At 38.7% G+C, this 21,714-nt stretch overlaps 1 protein-coding gene across 2 annotated transcripts in view; it reads left to right on the forward strand.

The window, feature by feature from the left end:
* The window catches only part of JAKMIP2 (janus kinase and microtubule interacting protein 2), a 169,573-nt gene that overhangs the window by 113,233 nt on the left and 34,626 nt on the right, over positions 1-21,714 (forward strand). For both annotated transcript variants that reach the window (XM_060006863.1, XM_060006864.1), the window contains exons 3-13: positions 2,349-2,846; positions 6,422-6,631; positions 8,464-8,562; positions 9,820-9,966; positions 10,857-10,997; positions 13,043-13,099; positions 14,019-14,138; positions 15,076-15,204; positions 17,862-17,945; positions 18,629-18,691; positions 21,228-21,326. In XM_060006863.1, the coding sequence (XP_059862846.1) occupies positions 2,349-2,846; positions 6,422-6,631; positions 8,464-8,562; positions 9,820-9,966; positions 10,857-10,997; positions 13,043-13,099; positions 14,019-14,138; positions 15,076-15,204; positions 17,862-17,945; positions 18,629-18,691; positions 21,228-21,326 (1,647 nt within the window). The remainder of the gene's footprint in view (positions 1-2,348; positions 2,847-6,421; positions 6,632-8,463; positions 8,563-9,819; positions 9,967-10,856; positions 10,998-13,042; positions 13,100-14,018; positions 14,139-15,075; positions 15,205-17,861; positions 17,946-18,628; positions 18,692-21,227; positions 21,327-21,714) is intronic.

Below are 21,714 nucleotides of genomic sequence, written 5' to 3' on the forward strand. Positions count from 1 at the left end.
CAAATGCAGGAGAAATAAGCTTGGTCCTGGGTGATTGGGGTGTCATGATCAGAGAGGGTGACATTTAGTTGGGTCATGAGGAATGAAAGGATCCCAAAAGGAGCTGAGGGAAGGGCAGGTCAGGAAGAAGAATCTCAGGTAGGCACACAGGTACAGCGATGTAGGGCATGTGCAGAAAACAGGATAATCCCCCGTGCCTGGAGAGGTAGAGTGAGGAGTGGAAATGGGAGCTGGAAGTCCAACCAAGTCTTCTGAGAGCTGAAAGATGCAGCTGAAGTGTTGGGATTTTATTCCCCGACAGAAAGGAGTCCTGGCACATAAATCAGATCATAACAGGACTTTACTAAGAGAATGTCAGCAGCAGTGTGAAGAAAGCTCGGTTCATTAAATGAACCTCCAAGAACTCTGGAGCAATGCTGTCCAAAAGAAACATAATATGTGCCACAAACGCAAGCCACATATGTGATTTTAAAATTTCTTATAACCACAATTTTAAAAAGTAAAACTAAACAGCATTAATTTTAATAATATACTTTATTTTACCTAATTTATCCAAAGTATTATAGTTTCAACATGTAATCAATGTAAAAATTATTAATGAGATATTAATGTTTACCTCATACTAAGTCTTCAAAATCGGGTATGTATTTTACACTTAGGGCAGGGCTCAATTCAGATTTTCAATATTGCAAGTGCTCAGTGTGGCTAGTGGCCACCGCATGGGACAGCACAGCTCTAGAACATATGAACTAAAGGGCATCCGGGAGGGGACCTGAGCCTAGGCTGGAGGCAAGACCCAAGGACAGTCATTTGGGGATGCCTGGCTGCATATTTTGCCAAGTCTCCTTGTGCCCTGAGTTCTTTTAGAATAACCTACATGGGAATAATTGCTGTGCCTTTAAAATAAAATGTTCATTAAATGCCATGTGGACTTAGAAAATCCTGTTCTAGCTAAAGGTAGGTAAACTGTTAAGGTAAGTGAAATCTCAGACACTTTACATTATAATTACAATGGTTTCAATAAGGAATTTGGATCTTAACATTTTTCAGCTGGAAGGGCTCTTAATTATTTTATGAAACGTTCTAGTTTTACAAATGGCAGAGACTCAGTATCACTCACCTAGATATTACTCCTGGGGCTGCCCAGTTCTTCCTTTTTTCCAGGTTACTGTGTGGGTGTATGTGTGTGTGTGGTGTATGTGCAAACAACAGAGACAGAGGAACAAAGGCAGGCAGCAGAGATGAGGAGGGGGAAGGAGAACAGTACAAGAGCCTGGTGAGTCTTTTTTAAGCTACAGATGCTGGGGCCCTACCCTGATCTACTGAATCAGAGATGGACTCACAGACAAATTAAGGTAGTGCCATTGCTAATCTATGAAGAGACCTATATTATCATTAGAAATAGTACGAAACACAGGAGAATTTTTTAAACCAGAATACCTGACAGATGAAAATTTGAAAAGGAGTACTTTATTAAATTCCTTGGAGTGTTGGCTTAGGTGGGAGAGAGAGGGAGATAAAAGCACGGGGTAGTGAAGGATGCAGACACCCATGTAGCAGAAATAACAACAGCCACTGAACGCCTTTAGCACAGGGCCCTGCACTGCAGGGTTTTGGGCTGGTGTGTGTGTGCCTGTAATAATTTTGGGGGTGGAACCAAGTTGCCATAGTAAGAAAGGTAAGGTTGAGGACATATCAACTGTCTTCATTTCTCACCTCCCCCTTAGCAGCAATTAGCTTCTCTTCCAAAAAAAGGGGCGGAAGAATATTTTATACTATCACTTTAGGCACCAATTTATTAGCCTGATCATAATATTGAACTATGGACCAACCTGGGTGTCCCGGTACACCCACATTTATCAGTTTGGACCTTGTTAGGGATGTGTAGTCTCGAAAGCTCTCCAGGTGATCTGTTTTGAACTCCTCACCAGGGTGAAGACTATTATAGTACCGCTTCCTAATTTTAATGTGTACACCAGTCACCTGGGGATTTGTTACACTGCAGGCTCTGATTCGTAGGTCTGGGATGGAGCCCCTGCATTTCTGACAGGCCCCTGGGTGATGGCTGTGCTGCTTGTCTGCAGACCACACAGAACAGTAAGGCCCCAGAACATCAACTATTTTTCTGAACAAAGTAATGTAAGCACCCTCGGGTATTTCCTCCTTTCCCACTGCATTCCCAGCATTAAAAGGCCTGTGGTTCCCCTCGCTCCTTCCACAGGGGGCTGGAACTTGAAAAGAGATGAGGCATTAAGAGATCTCAGGGGCCTGAGCTGCCAGTCCTGCCTAGGAGCACACCTTTTTGATGAGGCTCACCTCTTTTCATCCTTTCACCTCTCTGCCTTCAGGTATCTAAACTCGAAAGAGAGAAAACTCAAGAAGCCAAGAGGATCCGTGAGCTGGAGCAGCGCAAGCACACGGTCCTGGTGACCGAACTCAAAACCAAGCTCCACGAGGAGAAGATGAAGGAGCTGCAGGCCGTGCGGGAGAATCTCATCAAGCAGCACGAGCAGGAAATGGCCCGGACGGTGAAGGTGCGGGACGGGGAGATCCAGAGGCTCAAGTCGGCGCTGTGTGCGCTCCGGGACGGCAGCAGCGACAAAGTAAGGACAGCGCTCACCATCGAGGCCCGCGAGGAGGCCCGGAAACTGTTTGATGCAGAGCGCCTTAAGCTCTTACAGGAAATTGCGGACCTGAAAACGGCCAAGAAGCAGGTGGATGAGGCGCTAAGCAATATGATCCAAGCGGATAAAATCAAGGCTGGGGACCTCAGGAGTGAGCATCAGTCCCACCAAGAAGCCATCTCCAAGATCAAGTGGGAGTCGGAGCGGGATATTCGGAGGCTGGTTAGTAACCCAGGGCAGAACCATTCTCTTTCCAGGCTTCAGAGTGCTTTGGGGTTTGCTTTTTCATGAAAGGTGTCTTTTTCATGAAAGGTGTCTTTCATGAGAGGATTGTAAACAGTACCCTCCTTCTGTCTAGTGCTATGGCCAAGATGCAAGATAGGTCAATAGATAAGTAGATGCGCCCAGGCCAAAATTGGCATTGTAAAAGGTAAAAGATTTTGGAGTCACCTTTCTCATGGAAACTGGATTCTTCCAGCCCCACATGTATGGAGAGTATGGGTTTAATGACTCCTGTTTTCTTGGATGTCCATGGAAATGTTCTGAATTATGAACTCTTCCAAAATCAGCATGTTTTGTAGGCTTTCCATTTATAAAATGTTTGGGGGTTTTTACCGGGGAAAGGGAAGTTTCTTTGGCTTTCAAGGTGTCTGAAAATGGCAGCCACTGGGAACATCCTCTGGGATTCACCTGTCTTCTCTCCAGGAACCGTGTCTGAAAGCAAGAAATAGAGCTATAAAACCCCTAGTCATTTTACAAAGAGATCTTCTTTCCCAGAATAAACAGAGGCCACTCAAAATAGGGGCCATTATAATTCTTAAATTGGATGTCATTCCTAAATAGCTTATTTGCTATTACAAATTTCCAAGACTTCCTTCAACCCCTACTGAGTTGAGTCTTTCTTTTTAATATGTATGACCAAAAGCCACGTCAGTCTCTCACTATGCTTAAAAGTAAAACAAATAGAATTATTGTGTGAAAGCTATAATGTTGCAGATTGGCCTTCTCTTAGAAGTATTTATATGCATCTATATTCAGAATGTTTAGCATTAGTTATATCTTGGTTATATATTAACTATCACCTGTTCGAGTGTACTTTATGCTTCTCTAAAAATATTTTCTTAGGAAAAACTACACCTTCCTTCTTGTGTGTGCCAGGTCTAAGCATTTATATTCTAAGAATTCCAATTATGTGTCTTAGACAGTATCTCTAGGATTTCAATTTTATGTAAAAAATGGTTATGGTAGAACATTTTAGAAAACTAAACATATGATTTTCTTTGTACTGCAATACAGTGTGACTGTAAAATGTTGCCTTTGCTACACTTTCCAAATTCTTTATCTGCAATTCATACTATCGCATTGGTTGACAATAAAGACCAAACACAGTGCAGAAATATTGGTCTCTGCCCTGCCTTTGGTTTTTAAGACAACAATGGCTGATGAAGAAAGAATCAAGACTGTGAACTCTGGAGTCAGCAGGTAGGTAAGGAAGCTTACATTAAATATTTTTGCTTGTCGATGCTTTTAATGTAAAATCTTAAATGAAAAGGAAGCTTTACATTAAATATTTTTTACATTATATTTACATTAAATATTTTTGCTTGTCGATGCTTTTAATGTGAAATCTACACATATATCTACCTGTTGGTCTGCAATTTCTTCCATGATTTCCTTTCACCAGCACATTGCAGAAGCAGACTTGAAATCCCTCTTAATAACAATGTAAAATCTAATCTGTCTGAAGATTGGTTCAAAAATTGGGTACAAACAGAGAAACAGGGGAAACTTTTTCATTAATACAGATGCACTTCATTTTTTCCTTCTAATCCTGTTCTTACTGCAACACCCAGTTTTATTTTTGGAACTGAAAAGGAGAGAAATGGGAGCTATTCTGTGTAGAAAATTTTCCCAGGGAATTCTGGTATGTACCCATCTAATTAGAAATTTGGAAGATTTTCAGTATTCTGAAACCAGAGTCCATATTTATAACCAGCATGCAATAGAGACTGCTTGACACTAGGTACTGGATAGTCTACAGAAAACCACTTTGGGAAAATGCTGGAAGGATAACCTTGGCATAAGTATAGCATAGGGCCAAATAGAATGGGCTCTAGGGTCATAAGACTGTATATTAAATCAGTCTTCATCATTTATTAGCCATATGACCATGAACAAGTTCTTAACCCTTTGGGTCCTCAGTCGTCACCTGTGAAATGGTGATAACAGAACCTATATAATAGGATTGTTATAAAATTAGACAAGGTATGTAAGGCCCTGAATGCCTTGAATGTAGAAAAAGATCAATAAATTTCAGTTATAATGATGAGGCTGATTATATGGGTGTAATGGGGTGATTTCCCAGCCAGTTCAGTTATGTAGGGTACTTAAGAACCAAGTAAGAGCATGCAGATCTGGAGCTACGGTAAACTGGAAATAAACCATAGATGACAGATCTAACAAAGGAACGTGCTACTTAGATAAGAGCAACACTGGACTCAAGTTTCCTGCAAGGAGATAAAATGAAGACAATGCTTTTACTCCCAAATTAACAGGACAGCGTTTGATTACTTGCCAAGTTATCAGATGATGTCACAGCACCATGGCCTCCCAAAAATGATCTAAAATTTTATCCTGTGACTTGGAGGCAGTAGCTCACAGAGAGTTACATGTGGGAAGATGTGATTGTATAATACAGTTTCTGTTCCAAATATATATAAATATGTATTTTGGTCTTAGGAACACAGCAAAGAAAGATTTATACCAAGTGATTTGTTATATATAAGGAGACATTTTTATAAAGAGGAGAACAGTATACTATTGTTTGCATTAAATGTGTCTATTCTATTTCCATTTTTAAGATTCTCATGGAATATAATGAAATGAGAAGAAAGGTTTTACCTAATGGCTGTGCTTTCTTCAGAGATTGTTTATAGATATTAACTTCACTAGCCCTCACCCAGGGATGGCAAAAAGTTTTCAGTCCAGTGGAACTCTGATCAATTGGTATCAAATGCTTTTGGCCTTTAGTTGAGAAGTATTTCTGAGGCCATGCCCAGGCTTAACAAAAATGAGTGTTGGGATCAATAAATATATCCCACAGATATAGGTGGGAAAATAGTAACTAATACTACCAGGTATTTTCTATTCCAGTTCTTGTCCCAACCATGATTTTCTGACTATAATAGTAAAATGGTTGCTAAGAACTGGCTGCTCTGAAAAATGGATAGGAATGGAAAGAACCATACAACATGAACCATGGAAGGACAAATTCACCACTTGAATGCAAACATATTGGCCTTAGGAAATGATGAGGCTACTGGAAATACTGTAGCTTCTTCAGTTACAAATGACCTGTTCATAGTTGTTACTGCTATTTAAACTGAACTCAAAAGTCATTCCCCCAAACAGGAGGTAACATCACACATTGTCCTGGGAAACATTGTAGTAGAATATTTAGCATCTGTCCTTATTAACACTAATGCCCTGTTTTAAAGTTAACTTTTGCTTTCCATATCCAACCAAACCAGACTGTTTCAAACAATATATTGAATCACAGCACCTACATAGGATATACTAGAGAGAAAAAATTACCCTCCTTGACACCTAATTAGTCTAGGATGGCTGTTCATTACCTATTCTTGCCTTGTCTGACTCCTGAATTCAGTATACTTGTCATATTCATGATTTTTTTCTCTATATCAATCAGCAGAACAAAAGTTAAGCTCATACCATTGTAAAAATGCATTTCTTTGCAGCATTGTTAAATAAAATGTCATGGGTGTCATTTAATTCAGATGGATGAAATCAAAGCCAAGGACAGGATCATCTTTTCCCTGGAAAAGGAACTGGAGACCCAAACAGGCTATGTACAGAAACTCCAACTGCAGAAGGAGGCTTTGGATGAACAGCTCTTTCTGGTCAAGGAGGCTGAATGTAACATGAGCAGTCCAAAACGAGAAATTCCGGGAAGGGCAGGAGATGGCTCTGAACACTGCAGCAGTCCTGTAAGTCTATTCAAGTTGAAGTTAAAAACTCAGGAGTCATCTTTTATTTAGCGCCTAAGTTTTACTTTTCACTTAAGCTCTTTTCCTGTTTACTACAGAGCAATCAATTCCACCTCCTACTATAAAACAAGCAAGTACCTTGGGAGCAGAGTTTTCTAAACTCATAGACAACAAAGTGGTCTGTACTGCATTAGCTGATCACAAGAGAATTACATATCTTTTAAAATCCTTCATAGAATTTTTCTAGCCGTGATACCTGTCCAAACATCAGCATATTATAAGAATCATAAATTAGATGAAAATACTTTGCCTCTTGCCAAGACTGGTCATTTTCCCTTGTGTGAACAATTGAGTTGAAAATTGGTAAAAATGGTTATCATGTACAGGGGTCAAAATGTATAACTGTGTAAAAGACTAAACCATTTATAATCGTCACCTGAAAGCTTCAAGTCTGATTGTTTGACACTTATTTTCCTGGAGTTTCCTCATTTTATATGAGAAATTATTTTCAGAAGTTTAGTGATAGAAATCAGCTTGTATATAGTTTACTTTCATATCTTATACCTTGCAAATTATTTAGCGCTAAAAAAGATGACAATGTATTTTTTAGGAACAGAGGTAGGTTCCAAAGTAGTACTTAGAACTGACTAATAAATAATTTATGAATATATGTGTATATATATATATATATATATATACATATATCCCAGTAGGTGGCGGAAAGAATACTGAACTAGGATTCAGCAGATGTAAGTTAGTTCTGTCACTGACACTTAGCTGCAGTGTAGTAAAATTGTCAAGAGAATGAGCTCTAGAGTCACACCCTTTAGTTTAAATCCTGGATCTGCTGTTTGCTGTGTGACCTTAGGCAGATCCTTTGACTGCTCAGAGTTTCCTCATCTGTAAAATAGAGGCAATAGTGGTACTCCACAGAGCTGGTCTAAGGTTTAGAAGAAAAGATATGTAAATATAGAACATAGTGTCTGGCACACAGCATCCAATACATATTAGTATAGACCTTGAACAACTTACGACCTCCCTGAATCTTACCGGTTCTGCTGAATCCTTTAGGATATTGTGAATCAAGGAATAGTGTGTGAAACTGCTTTGCCAACAGTACAGCACTATCAAAATGTAAGATGATAATGGAATTGCAAGTATATATGTCCTATGGACTCTAGAGCACAGACTTAATCTATGACTGCTGCGTGTAAAGTGATTCCATGACTATTATGCCAGTGGGGAAGCCAACTGATCTGAGCAGAATCTACCAGCGAAGTTTATCCTATAATCTACTGTCTTCTATACATGAAAGTAATGCACCAGCCTTCTGAGTCTGACCTTTTTCTCCGGGGTATGCAGGAATTTGCAAATCCCATCCCTCTATCCTGCTCTATCCTCTCTTTGGCTAAGAGTAATAGCAGGACATCTGTCTAGGCTTTGGGAAGCAATGTGCAGCCATGACACAAGGGATGAACCTCATGTAACCATGAACCTCATGTAATCACAAAGTGACCTTGGTCTCACAGCTCACAGATCTCATAAACTGATCCAACCATCTACCACTTCCTTTGCCAGGAGCCAGGGCTCCAGGGAGTATCTGCCACATGGAATTCATTTACAACTTCAAACAGGCTTGATCTTAAACCCAAGCAGAGAATATTGGGGATTGGAATAGGGTAAATATTTACTCTTCTCTGAATAAGAGAACATTTTACTCTCAACTCATGAGCCAAATGAAAGGAACCAAGCCTATTACTTTTATGAGCAGTATTCTAAAATTTTGTGAAAAGTATTATTGAAGAAATAATAATTTTAATTTTCATGTGTAGGATTTGCGAAGAAATCAAAAGAGAATAGCTGAGTTGAACGCCACTATAAGAAAATTAGAAGACAGGAATACCTTGCTTGGAGATGAACGAAATGAATTGGTGAGTTCTAAGCAAATTTTTTTTATTTTATTATTTTTTAAACATTTTGTTATAGTAGTATATACGATGTTATAGAAGTATAGCACAGTAAAGAAAAGTGCACAAATAATAAAGGTATGGCTCAGTAAATATGCCCCAGTGAAGCATATTATGGGCGAAGCACCCATATAACCACTACCCAGGTGAATAAGTGGAAGATTACCAGCATCTCAGAACTTCCCCTTTGTGTGACCTCTTTCAATCACCATCCTTCTAAAGTTAACCACTATACTGAATTCTCTCACTACAGATGTCTATCGCCATTTTTAAAACGTGTTGTAGGGAATTCCCTGGCGGTCCAGTGGTTAGGGCTCGGCACTTTGATTACTGGGGCCTGGGTTCAGTCTCTGGTTGGGGAACTAAGATTCCCGCAAGCCGTGCGGCCCAACCAACAACAACAAAATGTGTTGTAAATGGAATCATATGAGAATTACTCCTTTGTGTCGGGCTTTTTTGCTCAGCATTCCATTGGTGAGAGTCATCCACTGTGTTGCATGTAGAATTCATTCATTTTCACTTTCTATCATATTCAATTATATATGATATAATTATATATTTATTGTAAAAGTATAAACAATATATGATATGTATATACAATTATATGATAAATATATATATATATTCATCTATTGTTAATGGACATTAATGTTGTTTCATAACAATTTATAGCTGTTAATGGTGCTGCTACATGTCCTGGTGAGAAAATGTGCTCATGTCTGGGGGGAATATACTAAGGAACAGAATAACTGGATCATAGAGTATGCATGCAGTCAGGTTCAGCAGTTGCTACCAGTTTTCCACAGTTGTCTTAATAGCCACATTTCCCCCAACAATGTATGAGAGTTGTAGTTTCTCCATGTCTTTGTCAACATGCAAAGTTAATTGGTCATTTTAGTCATTTTGGTGGGTGTGAGGTATATTCTTATTGTAGGATTTTCATTTTTATTTTCCTTCTCACTAATGAGGTGGAGTAACTTTTCAAATATCTATTGGCCTTTTGGGTATCCTGTGTGATTTGCCCTTTGTCTTTTGCCCATTTCCTCTTGCGCGTTCATTTTCTTATTAGTATTAGGGATTTTTTACGTCATTTTTGGATGCTTGTGTTTAAAATATCATGCTCTGTGCCTTACATTTTACATTCTTTTTGGTGGCTCTTGGTATAATGAAGTCATTTTCAGCCTCTAAACACGAGGGACACATTGTCTTATGTCTTCCCAGTTAAAACGCGTGCGGGAAACCGAAAAACAATGTAAACCTCTTCTGGAAAGGAACAAGTGCCTCGCCAAGAGAAACGATGAACTGGTGGTGTCTTTGCAGCGCATGGAAGAGAAACTAAAAGCCGTTACCAAGGAAAATTCAGAAATGGTGTGTACCACAGACTCTGCAAAACTGCAGCTTCTTTCCTTTTATTACACTGTTAACCTGACTTCCTGGTCTTTCCCAGTTTATTTTTAAAATACAATGCTATTTGTGAAAGCTTAGATTTTTCCCTTATGTAAGCAAGGAACACATAAGGAAGAAATCAAGAGAAGGTTGCTGGCTTTGAATTTTGTGGGGTTTCTAAATTTTGCAGAATGATGAGAGCACTTCCAGGAATCTGTACACTCTCCAAAAGCTCCAAAATAGAGAAGCAGAGTTTCAACCTAGCTCCTCAGCCACAGAAACCTCCTTCCAAGATAAACAAGGTCCTACTGTATAGCACAGGGAACTATCTTCAATATCCTGTGATATTCCAGAATGGAAAAGAATATGAAAAAGAATATATATATATGTATAACTGAGTCACTTTGCTATACAGCAGAAATTAACACAACATTGTAAATCAACTAAACGTCAATAAAACTTTTTTAAAAATTAATAAAATTAAAAAAATAGAAACCTCCTTCCAAGAATTTCACTAACGTGCACTTTGTGGAACTGTAGAGTGGGTACCCCACATCTCCTGAGATCTTGCATAGTAACTGAGAACAGATGCCATCATTTTCATTATATATAGAGGTGACGTGCTAACGTACTCCTTCACAGACTTCCCGTCCTGCTGTAGAGATCTTCAGACATTCCCAGTGATTTCCACCTATTACAGAAGACAAAATGTACTTGAGGGTGTTAGTTGGTGTGTGTGTGTGTATTGAAGCTGGGCCATTTTCACATTTAGCTGTAGCCTCATAAAGTTTCTACAGATATTTTATGTTAACCACTAACGTTTGGGATTTTCAAAGTCTCCACCTGCATTTTCTTTTTTTTTTTCAACCCAGAGAGAAAAAATTACATCTCATCCACCCTTGAAGAAATTAAAATCTCTGAATGACCTCGATCAAGCTAATGAAGAACAAGAGACAGAGTTTCTAAAACTTCAGGTCATTGAACAGCAGAACATTATTGATGAGCTCACAAGGGTAGGTCTTGATTAATCTATAAACTCTAAGCTGTTTCCAAGGACAAGTAGCCAAGAAATCAACATACACTTAGAAGCAGTTAATAACTTTGGTAACACAAATAATAGCTGCAAAGCACATTAAAATAATTCCCAAATGCATTATAATGTGAGTAGGTGGATCGTGTGATGTATCTTATAATTGCTTTCCAGTATCAAGATTCTGAGGCTCAGAGATTAAATACTTGGCCTACAATAACAGGACCATAGGTCTCTTGTTTCCCAACACCTGATTCAGTGTCTGGCGCATAGTGATAGTTTAATAAATATTTGTCGAATGAACACCAATATCATAATGACATAACAGCTGAAATTCCAGTCCAGATCTTCTGACTGTGACTTCAGTACCTGCTGAAGTAGGTAAAGCAGTTACTCCCATCTGCATCTGGCTGAGGCCTGTGTTACCTACAACTTTGGGCTGAGACCTGTATACGCGTTTGGGTTTTCTTGTTTGCCTCTGTCTTTATTATGTGAATGACATCTGTGATCACTCCTGAGGACCAAGCCAAGGCTTACAGATGTGAACTAGTGATGGGGGAGTTTCAAGCAGTAGTCTCCAGAGTAGGGTGAGCAAGATGATTTACTGCCATTGAGGGAAGAAAAGATGATAAATTCTGCTTTATAATTATTTATGGTTCACCTTTTTAAAAGTTTCCATGTTGAGTGTATGTTATAATGCATATGCTACATTTGGAGGGTCATCTAAGTATAAATTTTAAAAGTTTTGGATATATTAAGGTTGCATGATCAAATTACTTTTACTTATAAAGGTGAAAGATCAAAAAAGTTAACACCACTGGCTTAACCAGATTATTTCTTAAACATGTGCTTAAAAGCTCTATGCCCCTCACTTCACTTCCACATCCTTAATAACTCATAAATCTCACAGATTCACTAGTCCAGGAATTTGCTTGGCTTTGAGTATCCTGAGTTTAAGCTAAAAGTTTCTTACAGAATTTTGAGGCATGTCCACCAGACTTTCAAGAAGACATAAGTGTCACTTATTCCATCCACTTTTTAAAAAAATATTCATTTATTTATCTGGCTGCGTTGGGTCTTAGTTGCGGCACACGGGATTGTTGTTGCAGCGTGTGGACTTCTCTCTAGTTGTGGTGCACGGGCTCCAGAGCACGCAGGCTCAGTAGTTGTGGCTCGTGGGCTCTGTAGTTGTGGCACACGGGATTGCCCTGCAGCATGTGGGACCTTAGCTCCCAGACCAGGGATCGAATCCGTGTCCCCTGCATTGGAAGGCGGATTCTTAACCATTGGACCACCAGGGAAGTCCCTCCATCCACTTTTGAATTTGTACAGTAAGTATATGGAGTATTTAGCAGGTGGACACCAAAGTCCCAGGATATCTCCTTTCACAAAAAGAATGAATTAAGAAATCGATTGTTATTTCTAGATATTCTTTGAATTTCCCAGAACATTCTAACGAGGACCACCCCCCATCCAAAAAAAGAAAACACTAGATGATTCCAACCAAGCAGATACCCTGTCCCATTTTCAGAGGCTACAGGTGAGAACAAGGATCCAAACATAGTCAAAAGATAGCTTTCTATGCTTTTCAAGTGATTAAGTGAAAAGAATGTTTTATTCTTTAAAATAAAATAATATTTTTTTCCACACCTAAATTTAAAATAATTTGGGATCTGAGAAAATTGAAGAATTGTGCTTTGGGAGAACATGAATGACTATTTTGTTCTTGATTTCAAGTATAACACACTTGAAATCCAATTAGCAACACAGTGTACACAGTGTACTTCCTGACTGTGAGGCTCTCAGATCCACATAATCAGGAAAGGTTGTAGAATATCCTTCCTTTGAAAATACTTAAGTATCAAACCCAAAGTTGCCAAAATTTACAAAACATAATCTTATTTTAAATAGAAATATGTAATGCCTCAGGGGAAAAACAACTCTGGGGGAAAAAAAAAACCCAAAACCCTACGGGGAGATATGTACCAACTCAAGATCTGAAAAGTCGTTAATCTATCTATTTTCCAGGACCGGGAAAAGCTCATTCGTAGGAGAAAGCATAGAAGAAGTTCCAAGCCAATTAAGGTAATGAGAAAACTAGGTTATCAGGCTTTTGCCACACACAGAGCCGGAGAAGTGAGGCTTGCCAAGGAATCTTCCTGCAAAGATGTGATAAATCACATGTTCCTGAATTGCAGCAAACCCTGGGGTTTATCTGCCAGAAGAAAACCTCTTCTCTTGACAGTTCTCAGAAGTCCAAAAATGATTGCGTTGTGGATCTTAACCTGAAAGGGTTTGCTTTAATATGAGTTCCTCTTAGTGAAGAAGCCACTAGGTTTGACATAGAAAGGATTATCTGACAAGCTGGAGAGTCACACTCCAAGAACATGAAAGAGATACTTATTATTTGATGTCTCCCCTGAATAATATTAGCATCTGGTACCCATCCTATAATTGATTAATATATTTTCATTATTCACTTGGGCAATATTATTGATAATGATACTCTCAATCCATGAATATCTGTATAGCCTCTTATAATCCACAAAGTTTTGTTATTTAATTTGTCAATGTGTTTGATTTTTGCTTTTAACAATTGCATCATTTGATTTGGATGTGGAATTAGATGATATGAGTTGATAATCCCTTCCCATAGATGCCTGGACTTTCAGAATTCCTTAATTATATTTTAAATACTGGACAGAGTAAATGACATAAAATCATCATGGTATAAAATGTAACATAAAAGAGGATACAGTGTTTTTATGAAGAGCCCAAATATTAATGAATCTTCCTCTGAAATATCAGAAGTGAAATAACGTAGGACAAACATTTATTGGAATTATTGTGTTCATGCCTAATATGTTTATTTCATCAAAGAAGCATTAAAGGATCTATGTCTTCTCTGTTCATTTGCATGTTTGCCAGTTGACAGTGCTTTAATAATATGTTGACTTTCCCCACTGTAAGTTTTATTGGTAAATATGTACTGTCCCTCCATTAGAGGCCTGTTTTGGACCCATTTATCGGCTACGATGAGGACTCCATGGATTCAGAAACATCATCCATGGCCTCATTTAGAACAGACCGAACGCCAGCTACTCCTGATGATGACTTGGATGAAGTAAGCTTTTTCACTTCTCTCTCCTTTTGTGATATTGTCACCACATCTTTCCTTGAAGGGGGAGAAAAACCATTTCACTTTTTATCTGCTTTATGAACAGCACATAATCTCATAATAGCGACCAATTTTGAGACTGTGCTTGACTTTGTTACCTCTTAGAAATAGCTTCACCTATGTTATGTAGCCCTTGTAGAAACTTCTCTGAAGTTCAGCTCTGTAACTTGAAGACTTCTTTCAAAATAAAATTATTCTTCCAGATTCTTCATCCAGAGGAGGTGTGAACCAAAGAAGAAGCTTAGAGGAATAGCTTTTAAATAAGTCTAAGACAGTGTTTAGCCAAGTTTCTTTGTTGGCCACCTTCATCTGAACTATCTAGGGGGTTCAATTACCATGAAAGTTCCTGGACCACACAACTCCTGACTCAGGATCTTGAGGGTGGAACCCCCAAATCTGCATTTTTCACAGAACGCCTTGATGATTGTATTATGCTCTGAAGTTTGGGACCTAACGCTGTAAAACTATGTTTTTATCATTTATCTGGGGAAGAAGTTGTTAGATATGAATGTATTGAAAGGAACTGAAACTAAAACTCTGATTACCATCTCCTCAAATTTGGATCCAAAATCTGGGTGTACATTTTTCTCATTTGGATCCAAAATTGTCTGTAATCCAAGCCCAAATGGGTAATAATCAGAAAGGTATAAATAAGCAAATGCTTCTCTTATTAATGAATACTTAAATATTTCTGAAATGCGCATCTGGAAATTGTCATAGTATTTGTGCCCATACACATACTTTAAAATTAAGAATAAAATCACATAGAATCCAATATCATACAAACCTTTATTTCTCTTTAAAAAATGGACAAATGCTAATATTTCACATTGAACACAGGACCTGAACATAATTATTTTTTGACTTTTTTTTTAACCTCAAGAGTCTAGCAGCTGAAGAATCTGAGCTACGATTCCGACAATTAACAAAAGAGTACCAGGCTCTCCAAAGAGCCTATGCCCTCTTGCAGGAGCAGACTGGAGGCATCATTGATGCTGAAAGAGAAGCCAAGGTTAGTGTACATCTGGGAGAGTGCCCTGAATAGGCTTGCGACAGTCATAGCATAAAAGTATTGCAGACATAAAAGTACGAATAGGGTAGCTTTCTCTGTACCCTTCTCTCCACTGCAGTTTTGAACTGCTTTATCTTTTATGTCAACAAACCTTGGATCTAGAGACATTAGAACCAGCTTAGAGCGATGCTTTTGTTCCTTTAAAGATAGTTGAGTACATAGTTCTTATTTTTGCTATTTGAAAACTTATATTTTCAAAGCTAAACAATGTTGAATTTTGGTAATCCATGTTTTTTAGTTTCTTGCTTAATAAAAAAGAAAACTTTTATCTTTCAAAAGCAATGGGTAGCCAGTTCTTTTTCTTAGTTAATAAGTGCACAGCATTACATTGACAGCTTACTGAGAATTGTCACTAACAATATCTCACTTAACCCTTGTGCCAGCCCCCTAAGGTGGGTATTTTATAAAAGAGGAATTTGAGGCTCAGAGAGGTTAATTGAATTGCCCCAGATCACACAGCCAATAAGTGCAAAACTGGGATTCCAAGTCATATCATACTGGGTCAGTTGTTTTTTCCATTATGTTGCAACTGCCTCTCATAAGTCTGTTTTTTTAAAAAGCCACATACAGTACTAATACTTGACATTTATTGAGTCGTTGCTGTGTTTTAGGCATTGTACTGAGTACTTTATATGCATTATCTCATGTAATCCTAAAACAACTCTATGAGTTAGATGCTATTATTAACTCCTTTTTACAGGAGAGGAAATAGTAGCCTAGTAGAAGTTAAATGTAGCTTAGTTAGGTTAAAACCAGGGTATGTAGCTTAGATGAAAGCTAGGATATGAACCTCGTCCTTCTGAGTTCAGTCATAACCACTATGCCATAACTTCCTTATAGGTTAGTTTACTTGGGGCAAGAAAGAGTGTGACCATCCAGTGATTTTATCCTACTTCCTAATTAGAAGGTCTACAATGTACTGAGGAGTGTTGTAGGAACTACTGTTAGTTGGTTAGTGGGAAAGGATAGATATTATAGCTGTATTTTTAAATGGTAGCATACATACATACATGCACATACACATACATAGAGAGCAAACATTAAAGAAAACCCACTGTGATTTGGAATAGACACGTAAACAATCATTAGGAAGGGATGTGTGTGTGTGTGCTTTCATGTCTGTGCCCTAATACTATAAGAGTTGTGGATTCCTTTATCAGTATTTACTACCCATTCTTAGCAGCGTAGGATTGGTCAATTGAAATAATAGCATATGCCTTGTTTTTTGGAGAGGTGACGACATAGAACCCAGTTCTCTTTCTCTAGTCTCACTCTCCCATCAAAATACAGGTTTAGCATTGTTTATGGCCATTAAAGTAAGACAACTTAACTATTCTGAGCAAAATAGTCTAAAACAAATCAAGATGTTGGGAAAAGAGTAGTAGAGTAAATTCAAAGAAAGTAGAAGTGCAAAAATAGTATAGATGAAAAAGTATCAGTGAAAACAGAAGACCTAATCACTTCAAGACAAGGAAAAAAAATAGGTTATACTCAACACCCATTCAAAGTTAAAATAATTCTTTTTTTTTTTTTTTTTCCGGCTGCGTTGGGTCTTCGTTGTGGTTCACGGGCTTCTCATTGTGGTGGCTTCTAGTTGCAGAGCACGGGCTCTAGGCACACGGGCTTCAGTAGTTGTGACACACAGGCTTAGTTGCTCCGAGGCATGTGGGATCTTCCCGGACCAGGGATTGAACTCGTGTCACCTGCATTGGCAGGTGGATTCTTAACCACTGCGCCAACAAAGTTAAATTAATTCTTAGCAAACGAAGCTTGGAATTTTTTAACCTGATAAAGAAGCTAACACTAAATATAACACTTAACAGTCCAAAGAAATATTCTCCTCACAGCGAATAATAAGAAAAGAATACTTATCATCACTGATTTTGTTCAACTTTGTTGAACCTATCCAGATCATAAGACAAGGAAAAAAAATATGTGTGACCAGAAAACAAAAAAAGCTATTTTTCACAAAAAGTAGGATCATATTAAGAGAGAATACAAGTGAATCTAAAAAATTACTAGACTAAATGAAGTAAGGTTGTTCCGTACAAATCAGTGTCCCAAACTGCTGATGTGCGCACATGTGCGTGCACACACACACAAAACACGTGATAGATACATATATACATACCTACATACATAGATTTGGATTTAGATTTAAATATAGGGCACAAAGTTGGCTTCAAAAGAACAGAAGGATTTTGGGGAGGCAAAATGGGAGAAGGCTTTCCAGAAGGGGAAGTCATTCAAATAAAGAGAGAAGCAGAGAGGTACAAGGCATATTTAGGAAACAAGGAGATCACCAGCAGGTAAGGGATGGACCCTGCATTGATAGTGGTGGGAAAAGATTGGAAATATAAGAGAAGTTCTCGAATCCTAAGCTAAACAGTTTGAATTTTAACCAGATGGTAAAGGGAGCCACTGAAAATTGTACACAGAGAATTTAGGTTGTAAAAATAGATAGAAAATATTCTTTGGTGATAGAAAATTCTTTTTTTTTTTTCTCAATTGTTGAGTTCTAATCAAGGAACACGAGGGGAAGAAAAATGTTGAGTTGCCATTTTACGTACTGAGTTCTGGAATTCTGATTTCACTAGGCTCAAGAGCAACTCCAGGCAGAGGTGCTAAGGTATAAAGCCAAAATTGAAGATCTGGAAGCGACTCTGGCTCAGAAAGGGCAGGTAGGCATTTGGTTGCTCCCACTTCTGCAGATGCAGACAATTCAAACTGACCTTCCTCTAGATCACCCTGTGCATGGGCCCATCCAGGACACGGCTTGGCTCTCCACAGTGACCTTTCTCAAACTGTGTCAGAATGTTCAACTCTCTGTTTCTGTCCCTGGTGTTTGGTTGGCCAGAGTGTGAACCCAGCTACAACAGTGAATGAGGCTGGGCAAGAGAGAGAATGCCAGAGGAAGAGGAGCCCTGTACACGTAGCCTAGAGTGGTCATGAGCTGCTAAGACCAAGACCCACCCCTCAAGCTGCATTCTTTGCCTCTATGCTACATTTATGGTTCTGCATTTTAATGTTTTCCATCCATATGTATCTAGCCTGTGTGCATTCTGACCCTTTTCACTTTTTGCCTGTGTGGTCACTTCTGAGTCCCCAGAAGGCTGGTCCTGGATTATTCAGACTTAAAAAGATAGGGATAGTGAGTGACAATAAAAAGGGGGTTCAATTTTCCCGGCAACTTTGGCCCCAGTGTCTTGGAATAAGGAGCAGGCCGGGGTGGATGTCATTTACCAGTCGTTGGCAGGCAAACAATCCGGGTGGAGAGAAGACGGCTCTGGCAAAGTGGTTTGACGACACATGCTCTTTCATGCCACTCTGAAATGCTGACTGCGCGATATTCTTTGTCAAACAGGATTCACACTGGGTAGAAGATAAACAACTTTTCATTAAGAGAAACCAGGAGCTTTTAGAAAAGGTATGTGGGGCGCAACACCCTAGTGGGGCAGAGGAGAGAATGATGAGAGATCCAGGAGCAGCAGGGGGTCCTCTCAGGAGTGGCACAGGGGCTAGGGGACGGGGAGGCTTTTCTGGCGCTGTGCTCCCCTCTGCTGAGTGCCCAACTGCATCTCTGTCACTGCCATCACCATCAGTTGAGTGGCACGTGGTGTGCATGGCTCTGCGCTGGGCGTTGTGCCGACTTGAAAGGATGTGATCCCTGAAACCTATTGATTTGTTACCCATATATATATACTGTATATGTACTGTACGTATATATATATTTACACACCCACACATGCACACATCCTATGTGGTTGTCCATCTACAAGAGCACCCTTTGAATAGGACCTGTTATTTTGTGCAAGGACATGCTGCAACCTAGCATAGAGTGTGTTCTTACTGTTAATTTTTTGCTAATGTTCGCTGCTTGTTTGTTTATTTTTTATGAAAGAACATTTCAAAAGATACATCCAGATCACAAAAGAGCATTTCCAGGAGGTTGGAACAAATCAAGATGCAAAGGCTTGGTTTCGGCCCAATAGATAAAATTAGTTTGGGTTAGCTGAACATAGACTTTTGATTAGGGGCAGTGAAATACAACAGAGATCATTTTAAGTTCAAACGTGGCTTTTCCTTTGGTATTTCCCTTTGATGATGTGAAACGATTACAAAATAATCTCATATTATTCTTGACAGAAAGAGAATTTGAAAGCCCATTTGAAAAAGGGAAATAATTCTGTAGGGTGATGTAGAGTTATATAGAAATTATTTTAGGATTGTTTCTGCCAATATTCACTAGCCTTGACAAGTAATAAAAGTTAACTGCAACACCCTGGTAAGCATGAAAAGGTAAAGAAGACGCTTGTCCTCCCCTCCCTCTCGTCCTGTCTCACTTTCTACATGATGAGAGACAGAGCTGATGTATGGAAGGGGGGTGGGTGTTCCGGGATTGAGGACTGGTACTCTCAGAAAGGTTGCGGGTCCCTATAAAGAAACTTTATGGACATTAGCCCTGGTCTATGAATTGTAGCCACCTGTGAACCACTAATATTATGGCTAGTGCTAACCACCAGAGCCAGGCATCTCCCCAAATATCCCATCTCTGATGTCAATCCAAGATTCTAGGAAATAGTCAACTTCTAAAAACTTTCAAAAGTTTACTAGACCACAAAAATCTAGTGGAAAAAACTTGAGTTGGCTACATAAATTAATGTTACATAGTATCTCACTTTCCCCCATCTTTATTTTCTATAATTTTTCTATATCAGGAGACTATGAGAAAAAGAAGATTTTAGTAGTCTCCGAGATACCCAGTAATAAGTGTTATTACACTTATTTATCATCTAAAAAATAACTCCCATTATGTCTTCTTTCTGATTTTCTTTGGTCTTGATTTCTTTGGGCTAAAAGCGGAATTTTTTGAGCTCAGGCTTCTAAGAGTAAAAGAAAACCAAAGTGACAATAAAGCTAAACATTCTACTTCAAGTGTTTATCCTTGAGAAAGTAAGATTCACCCTACATTAAAAAGCCCCTGATTTTTTATTTCTAAATTCAAGATTTTAAACAGTTTACTGTACAGAAGGCCCACCCACACAGCTAATATCGAAGGCAGCCCCAAACCTATTGCAAATCATGAAAATGTTCTGATCCCTTGTGGACGTGGGCACTGTGTACAGGGCAAGGCAGGTTTGTACACAACTAACTTAATTCCATGCTTCATCAGGTTACACTAGATGTCCTACAGGAAAGCCCTATGGGAAAACAGAAGGGAGAGTTGTCACTTTGGATTAAGGAGCCAGGGGGAAGGCTCTTATGGTAGGAGACATCAAGGAAGTATAGGATTTCCTCATGTAGAAAAGGGAGTTGGGGAGCCCTTTTCAGGCAGAGGTGAGCACAGACAGAGCTCCTGGAGTAACCAGAACATAGGGTAGATCTGGGTTTCTAGATTCAAGTGTATGTGATCACATGTGAGAGTGTGTGTGTGTGTGTGTGTGTGTGTGTGTGTGTGTGTAGACATGACAGTGATAACACGTAAATCTGGTGAGCAGATTATTAAGGTTTTTGAATTCCATTGAAGACTTCAGCTTTATTTTGCATGTAACTGGAATTCAACAAATTTTTGTGTAGGATCAGAGCTGTTTTAAAAAAATATTTCTTCAACAACTTGTAACTCCAGAAATAAGAGGTGTCAGTCTCCATTATTTGCACCATTAAATCTAGTTCTTGGACACTGTCCCAGACAGCAAGGGACAGATTCAGTATTCATAGGGTCCCTAGACTTTATCTCAATGAATGGAGGCATCCTCCAGTATTTTCTTCTATGACCCGAAAAACTCAACCAAAGGATAACTAGAGGGAAAACCAAAGATTTAGTTTATTCAAATCTACTTGGGACTTTTTTTCATGGTCTAGACAATTTATTCACCCTGTAAATGAATGCTGTCCATGCTTGCTTTGCAAAGTTGTAGATGCTTTTCGCAATGTCCACCTAACTTGAGGATTTACTTTATCAGATAGAAAAACAAGAGGCAGAAAATCACCGGCTCCAACAGGAACTGCAGGATGCCAGAGACCAGAATGAGCTGCTGGAGTTTCGAAATCTAGAGCTAGAAGTAAGGAAATGATGATAATGATAATAAAAATATTAACATGCACTGAACCCATTCTTTGTGTGAGGTACTAGCTTAAGCATTTCAGATACATACTCTCATTGGACCTCACAACCACAACCAAGATTTGACTGAGGTTAACTAACTTGCCCAAGTCCTGTGACTAGTACGTGGTGAAGCACTGATGCAACTCAGAATTGTCTGTTCAGATACTGTACTTTACAACACTGTTGCCTTTATGAACAAGGCTAATGAATAATTTTAAAATAATTTGAATAATATATTTCAAACTTTATCAATATTTCATTGCTTTTAAATAATCATTTCCATCCTTCATTGAATTCTGACTCAGGAAAATATTACTTCAAGAATTATATTTTAAAATGTACTA

Source organism: Delphinus delphis, chromosome 3, assembly GCF_949987515.2.
Source record: "Delphinus delphis chromosome 3, mDelDel1.2, whole genome shotgun sequence".
Classification (NCBI taxonomy): Eukaryota; Metazoa; Chordata; class Mammalia; order Artiodactyla; family Delphinidae; genus Delphinus; species Delphinus delphis.